Below are 8038 nucleotides of genomic sequence, written 5' to 3'. Positions count from 1 at the left end.
TTTTGTAACCGTGCACAGCACTCATTGATAACAGAGATATGAGATGACCGAGCTTATGGCTTGTATAACGTGAATCGTAGGAATGAGATGTACATAGATCTAGAAAGCTAGTTTGGGCCCCCAATTGTAAATGGGCGATCAGTCATTGTAAAAAGTGAGCTCTTGTATATAAGACATTTTATGGAATATGAAAAAGGGACAATCCCATTAGTCTCAATTGAGTCTCTCTCTCTCTCTCTCTCTCTCTCTCTCTCTCTATCCCATTATGGAATATAGAATATGAAAAAGGGACATAGAGAGGGTCTCTTGAGAGGGAGGGGATCAGAGAGGGAGAGACACCTACAGAGGCAGATTACAAACTTCTTTCGACCAGAGATTGAGCAATTAGGCAAGCAGGTATTGCAGCTAGCCCCAAAGTATAGCCGCACCAAAGGTACACTGATTGATCAGGCTATAGAGCTGGGGCGGTCCAGGCGCCCCAAGATGAGAGGCCCATCTCGACACCGGCGGAGACTACAACACAAGATCAGGACCATACTAGCATGGCATGGGAGACGTCCAGTTAGAGTACTCACCATGGAGGACATTGAGGATATCCGCCATCGACCGATGAGAGACATCTTTGGATAGTGATGTATATGATGCTTACCTTTGTTGCTGGAGTTTTCCGCCCCAGATGTTATCCATTAGGAGCTCCTAGTACCTTACTTTTCCTCATAGTTATTGTTTTAGTTTCAGTTAGTTGTTTAGTTGTTTTAGCTTTTCTTACACAAACATTGTATCAGATCCACCAATTGTTGTAACCTTTCTGGTCTCATAGGTCATTTTAGCCTTTTGAGGACAATAATATATCATTTCATTTCATCTCTCTCTCTCTCTCTCTCTCTCTCTCTCTCTCTCTCTCTCTCTCTCTCTCTCTCTAACTTTCTTGAGCTTGTGGTCGCTTGCTTGTGTTCCAGATGCTTGCACGCTTGATTGTTGTTGTGTGTGCATGTTAGGGATGGTGATGATCTAGCTTCTCTTCTCCTCTCTCCTCTCTTGTCTCTCTACTAAGATCCCTCTTGCATGCATGTTGGCATGAAGTGAAGGTAGAGCTTTCCATAACTCCCTCCTTCTTTGCTCTTCACCTAGCTTGTGAATCTCCACTTGGGTGTGACACAAGTGGTGGTGGAGTGAGTCCCTAGTGGCCTCATAAAGGGGAGTTAACCCTTATTTGCGTTGGCTAAGTGCTAATCTCTGAATTAACCCTTGCATGATTGTTTGGTTGTTTCTCTTCTTCTTTCCCTCTCTTGTGTGCAACATTGTATGTTTAGCTTAACAAAGCTCATTGGAGGTACCTGCAAGGTTGAGGGTGTAGGTAATGGGTCATACCATCTATAGATGTACCTAGATGGTTGACATTGGTGAGGTAGGCACATGTGCATGTGCATGCGGTGAGATGTGAAGTGAAAAATAATTGTGATGCCCGAAGTGAAATACATAGGATGGGTAATGGGCAGCAAAAGTGAGCCCATGCATGAACTTTCCTCCAGCAAGAAGACTTCTCCAACTCAACTACTTTCTTTGACTCTCTTTTTCACTTTCTTAGACATTAACTTGACATCCCTTTTCATGGGGAGTCAATATCACTAGATTGTTTGAGGCATGGCAGCGAACTTTGTGCATGGTTGTGCCCATAGCTACAATGGAATTGGGTAACTTCTACTGTGGCTCAAGGAAACCTTAGACCTTAGCCTACTAAATCTTGAAGAAAAGCCATTAAAAATACAAAACCTTCTAAAAATACCTAAAAACATTGGCAAATCGTAAAATAAAAAACCAAAAAATCCATACAAGATAGAAAAGGATCGAAAATCCAAAAACAATAGAAAACCAAGAAAAACCAAAAAAAGAACCTCCCGCAAGTGCTTTTGGCGTCGGACCAAGTGCTTATGCATTTACCTTCAAACCGCATCATTGCAACTTCATTCTCGAACTCGACATTTGAACACGAAATGTTAACATACATGCCAACACTAGGGAGTGGGACAAGACCAAGAGTGAATCTAGCCACCCTTGTAGCTCTAGATTCCAGTTTGGAAGCATACCAAGAATCCTTCACAATAGAGGAATCCAAACTAGGAGTGTGCAGCTTAAGCCAATAGAGCTTCCAACTTCAAAAATTGATAAACAAGAGCGTGGAGTAAGCCATAACACCAATGGGGGAGAGAAGAGACGTAAGGGGACTAATAGAGGCAAGAGCTCAACACAGTGGGGCTAGGGAAACCTCTATGATACAATGCTATGGTTACCATAAAACTGCTAATGTTCCAGTACACATTGATGCAAATGGGACACTCTTAGAGCAATGAACATTACTGGCATTGCCTAGAGATGAACTAGCAATCTAAGACAACCTCACCGTGGTAGTGACGTCACAGTATAACCAAGGATTTTATATAGAATTCCGTGGAGCTATGTACATTCCTGCAAAGAACCTTGAGAGTGTTATAAGGGCCCAAATTAAGACGATTAAAGCTCAACCCCCTATCGTTATAGGTAACATCTTTCTAAGGAGAGTCATAAATAACAAGGGAGAAACATTGTAGTATGAGGATGCCCATAGCAAACCTCTACAGCATCATGAGTACACATAGCGATTTGGACAAATCCTTAATATCCGTCCAAAGTCTTAAGATCCCCTCATCTTCCCTTGATCAAGAAGCATTACCATCAAGCCACTGACCAAACCGTGTACTTTAACAAAAAGGGTGACACCTATCACCCATAAATTATCAAGGAGGCAAGGGATACTAAAGAGCGTAGAGCGGGGGGGTCTTTCCACCCATAGTCGACCACCAAGGACAAGAACCTTTAAGAGCTAAAGAAGGAAGGATCTCCCATGCAAATATAATTTTAGAACCTGGTAGTACACTTGTTGCTGGACATTACTTCTCATTTCAAACTAATGAAGAACCAATCTATAAACAAGAAAGTGAGGTCCTTCCATTATAGACCTAATTGAGGAGGAGCATCAAGTTTCATTAGAGGGTAGATCCACGAAATGGGAATCCATACCTCTTAAGATCGGATATGCTACCCTTGTAGAACCCATCATACGTATTCACCCAGAACAAGGAGGAAATAGACTAGGAAGCTAGGAACATAAATGTTGCGAGTGTACCTATGAGACTACTGATATACCAGTCTATGGATACCCCATGACATACAATAGTTGTACCTCGAAAACCTCAACGAGAAACATTGTTATGAGTAAAGACCATGCATGGCGATATAGAATCATCATGTGCACAGTTTACCACCTAGAGTCGAACCAGGATATGCAACTACCATGACTTCCAAACCTATCATTGAACTAGTAAAAGAGAGTGCTGATGCTCATATTCCTAAGCAAGAAGAGTTATAGACACCTCTAGTGGGGGTTGAGAGGATTCAGATCAGAATTTAAACATCACCATCCAAGAATAAGAGCCTCACAAAATAATCTCATGTGAGACTGAGTTGTCATCTACCACCACGAGAATTGAGCTTCACGGAGAGAATGAAAACAACATGAAACTAATCTGAGCTTCGATACTACAAATTCTCAAAACAGACCGTAACCCCCTAGGGAAAGGAGAGCCAAAAATGGAGAAAAAGTGCTCAAATGAAGCCACAACAGCACCAATCCAAGGCTTCAGTACATACCTCGAGCCTAGTAGCACCTCTGAAAGTGAGGACAATGAGCAGGAAGAGGTGAAGCCCACAAGGCTTTTCTTGGACTTCCCCGTAAACAAGGAGCAAATAGCTAAACTTGCGCTATGAGATGTAGGAGTAGGAAGAAAATGTCATATGAAACTTGGGTCTCACTAGGGAAACCTACCCTTGATTTGAACAAAGCTCTGATACAAACTGTCTTACGCCTTTATAATGATTATAAATAGATATGAAAGCTTAAGCATAAACAGAAGGCCCTTGCACATTCCATTGTGACTAGCCTAAGCTTTCAGCAACCTTGGGCTGCGTAGTGCTCCCAACAAACCTCACATGGACATACATCTATTCTCACGCTTACCTTTCATCCATACAACAGCAGCACAGCTTTTCACATGCATGATCTTACAACATTTAGTAAATTTTACGGACATCCAAAACTACTCCAAGAGGCTTAACAGACATCCAAATCGTGTGACCAAGTAGAGAGGCTTCACATGCCTTGAGTCCTAACTGTGTTCAAAAATATATTTGTGCTGAAATCCAAACATCCTCCAGAAAGTTTCACAAAAAATAAGATGGATCACACCCTCACATCTACAGTCACTGTAAAGTAACCATGCAGACCACAACGACTAGATGGGAAGACTGGATCATCTGTAAGGTAAAATGACAGTGCCCGCAGATACATAAAACTGCACGGTTTCTAACCCTTTATCTTTCATATCTTAATTAAAATTCAAAACCTCAAATACCGTGCATTACTATATTGTGATGACCCAGCAGACTGCGAGGAATTCCAAGAAGGGCAAACTCCAATATGCAACAGTAATGAGAGGCCTCGTTTGTAATTTTTTTAAAAAGAGGGTGAAAACCCTTTGCATGAGAAGTAAATGTTGTAGTGTGCTTGCACCAGAGCTCTGCACATAAATGATCCATCAGCACCCTGCTTTGCCCCATGCTGTTTACTCTGCCATTCTTTCGGATGAGTTGATCAGCTGTAGGTATGGCAAAGCCTCCCTTCCTACAACCATTCACTAAGTAAGTACAGTATAGGAAAATCTTATAAAGCCTAAAAGGTATGCACAGATATAGTATCTTTTAGGGGCAGGACTCATGTCAGCACAAACGTATGGGAAGGAAATTGATACGTGCCAGTTCAAAGCCGCATACCAATCAGCTAATGTGTATTAGGCTGCTGGGTCTTGGATGGCGTCCCCATCTGTCTGCACATCTCCAGCATCATCAGTAACCTTAGCCTCATCTGCTTGTTCATTTCCTCCCTCTGCATCCATGTTAGACACCTCGAGGTCCCCCTCAGATTTCTCGACATTTTTGCTTACCTCCTGAAAAGCCCTTTGAAAGTTGGCATCAAAAACATAGCAGCTCTCTCTCTCTCTCTCTCTCTCTCACTCCTTACTCACTCACTCACTCACTCACTCACTCATGTGCACGCGCGCACACACACACACAGGTGACTGATACATACTCATCAACCCATGTGGCATCAAAGCAGAAAGAGATCCAGGACAAGAAACCAGAGACTGCCACCAAGACCCGCTAGCTCCTTGTAGACATGAGATCACCAGAGACCATGCACAATCCCTTCAGAGATCCACGCAGCTCCAACCCTCATTATCCTGTCAGCTCCAAATTTGGGAGATACTACAGCATCACTGAGCAGCAAACCCCCCGGCAGTTGACATTACCTCCTAATTTGATGCCCGCATCAAGCAGGACGACACGCAGTCTCTGGAGATGCATGAGGTTTTGTATGCCCATTCCATTGTACGCACAAGGTCCGCATAGTATGCCTCATTTTCTTTCTGCAATTGGATTCTTCTTTCATGTTGATATTTAGTTTACTTATGGATCAGATATAACATCTTTGGGTCTTATGGACCCTTCAGGTCTTTTGTAGACATCAATATAATATCTCTCTCTCTCTCTCTCTCTCTCTCTCTCTCTCTCTCTCCACACAGTGACACACACACACACACACACACACACACACACAAGCACACATACATGCATAAAATCCTAGAGATAGACCAACCTGTTTTGTAGTACTGTCGTTAGCATTATCCCTGGGTGCACTCTCATTGCCGCCAGGTGTACACTCAGCTCCAAAACGAGAGCCTTTACCTCTAGGCACTTTAGGAATTCTCAAAGGGTCCCAGCCAAGCAAAGAGCACACTGCTCGGCCATACCCACGGTGCTCAGGGAGCTTCTTGGTTTTCAAGACATTGCTTGCATGGGTGACGAGACTCACGAGGTTAGAAAACTTCTTGTTCATCTTACTGTGACATACTAGGCACTCAAAGACTCCACTGTTGCACTTCTCCATGTACAGCTTTCTCAGTTCCTTGTTTTCCTCCAAAAGCTTTGAGAAAAACTCAAAGCCCAGCTCTTCACGCACCTTCAATTCCTCAGGCATCAGAGTCTCCTGGTTTGGGTCATGTTCCTTCTCAACACTTGGTGCATCTTCTCCCAATGGCTTCTGTTCAATGGTCTCAGTCTTCTGCTCCTCATCATTCACTAGCTCTTGTGCACCTCCATTTACTAGGTCATGTGGATTGTTCTTCTCAGATTCCAGTGCATGAGACTGCTGGGCACCACACTCTACCATCTGTGCAGCTGCATCTTCACTCACAGCCTTCTGCGCATCACCACTCTCCACCATCTGTGCATATGCATCTCCACTCCCAGCCTTCTGTGCATCACCAATCTCCACCATTTGCGCATCTACATCACCACTTCCAGCTTTCAGTGCGTCATGGCTCCCAGTCTTCTGTGTGTCTTCCCTATCCAATGGGATATACAAGACCTCATGGACACTCTTGCGAGCCTCTCTCTGCAGCTCCAATGAAGCCTTTGCTTCTTGCATCTCCTCCTCAGTCATGGGAACTGCTTCCACCTTCCTTCTTTTCTCACCTTTCTCTGCAGTGACATTTCTGTTGGCATCCCCATTTGTGTCCCGGTTCCTCTTGTCTTTTCTGTGCTTCTTTCGCCTGCCTTTCTTCCAGCCTCCACGGGCTCGCTTCTCTCCCATGGTTTTCCCTTCATCCTTTATAGAAAGTTTTCCCTCTCCTTTCTCCTGAGGGTCTGATTTCCGCTTCTTGCCGGAAAGGCTCCCAGAGGCTTCATCGACTCCGGCTCTCCACAAAGTGTGAAGCTCTTTGACATCCTTGGCCAGAGGACCGCCTTGAGGAGTGACCTTGGCAGCTTTCGGCTCTACTTTAACCGCCTTCTTAACTTCATGCGCAGTTTTCTGCTGCTCAGCTCCGGCTTTGAAAGCTTGCTGCGTCTGCTTGAACGGTTTATTTTTCGGCCGCAGGTTGTGCTGGGAAAAAGGCTTCTTCTTCCTGAATCGACCTGCGTCGGTTCCTCGTCGAGCCGGGGGCATGAAGGTTTGTGCAGGGCCAGGGTAGCTATGAGGATGCAGGAGGGGCTCCGGCTGGAAATGATGATGGCCATAGGCGAGGTTGCGATCAAACGGAGCACTGGGGTAAGACGGGTAAGGGAGAGGGTCCATCGCGGGCAAGGGGAACGAGTTCCATCTGTCGGCAGAGGAAGGCAGGTAGCCATAGGAGGGAGGATGATACGCACCGTAGTATGCAGCAGAAGCCGAAGATGGAGCCGGAGATGGAGCAGGAGCCGGAGCCGGGGCCGGAGGCGGAGCCACACCTGGAGGAGGAGGAGGAGGAGCTGGAGCTGGAGCCTGAGTAGCAGGAAACCCTGCGTAATAGGAATCCCTGGGCAGCGAGTAACCGTCCATGCTGTGTGATGACAATCAGCAGACAAAGGTCCGACGCAGCAATAGGATGGGACCTCGAAACCCTAGCCCAGGAGAGGAAGATGGAAACCCTAGAAGATCGTAACTACTGCGCGTTCCGTGGGATGGCAATAACTGTGGTAAGATAATTCTTGGCCTGTGCAGGCGGTCACTTCATATAGAACCGGCCTCGGACTTTTAGTTTCGTTCGGATCTTGCCTCCCCCCATGGCTGCATTTATCATATACAGCGACCTACGCTAGAACTTCCAGGTCATTATGGCCTTTTGAGAACGTCTCTCTCTCTCTCTCTCTCTCTCTCTCTCTCTCTCTCTCTTTCTTTATCCTCTTTCTCTTTGGTAGTCTCGATATATAACATCTCCCTCTCTCTCTATCGCCCCTCTCTCTCAGCTAGTCTCGATATACAACATTAATTAACAGCTTCAGACGTTAAAGTCTTAACGTTACTTACCTTCGACTCGACACATGGCTCCTCCATGATCATTCACCCTAGATTCTGCACCCCTTTGCCTCTAGCAATCCCCCTTCTTGAATCATATCCCCCCGTTCA

The 8038-nt window shown here is 45.1% G+C and overlaps 1 protein-coding gene across 2 annotated transcripts; it reads right to left on the bottom strand.

Moving 5' to 3' along the window:
* Positions 1-4207: 4207 nt before the first annotated feature.
* LOC147622974 (uncharacterized) lies at positions 4208-7721 on the bottom strand. Of its 2 annotated transcripts, none has more exons than XM_086820997.1 (3): positions 5750-7721; positions 4867-5039; positions 4208-4717 (listed from the first exon to the last, which is right to left on the bottom strand). In XM_086820997.1, the coding sequence occupies exons 1-2, from the start codon at positions 7469-7471 to the stop codon at positions 4884-4886; spliced, it is 1878 nt and encodes a 625-aa protein (XP_086677123.1). In that variant the 5' UTR covers positions 7472-7721; the 3' UTR covers positions 4208-4717; positions 4867-4883. The 2 variants fall into 2 exon arrangements, with proteins under 2 accessions (XP_086677123.1, XP_086677124.1); XM_086820998.1 differs by having other exon boundaries at positions 4208-4713; positions 4845-5039; positions 5750-7714.
* Between the last annotated feature and the right edge of the window lie 317 nt (positions 7722-8038).

The sequence above is a fragment of the Cibotium barometz genome, chromosome 27 (assembly GCF_041138505.1).
Source record: "Cibotium barometz isolate CiBa-2024 chromosome 27, ASM4113850v1, whole genome shotgun sequence".
Lineage (NCBI taxonomy): Eukaryota > Viridiplantae > Streptophyta > Polypodiopsida > Cyatheales > Cibotiaceae > Cibotium > Cibotium barometz.
The sequence above is the reverse complement of the archived record's forward strand: the minus strand, read 5'-3'. Positions and strand labels throughout refer to the sequence as shown.

Excerpts from the sequence above, each read along its gene's own strand:
- LOC147622974 (XM_086820997.1), bottom strand. The coding sequence starts at position 7,471 with ATGGACGGTTACTCGCTGCCCAGGGATTCCTATTACGCAGGGTTTCCT. Across the intron at positions 5,040-5,749 it reads ACGACAGTACTACAAAACAG|GAGGTAAGCAAAAATGTCGA; the intron begins GTTGGTCTATCT and ends AGGGCTTTTCAG.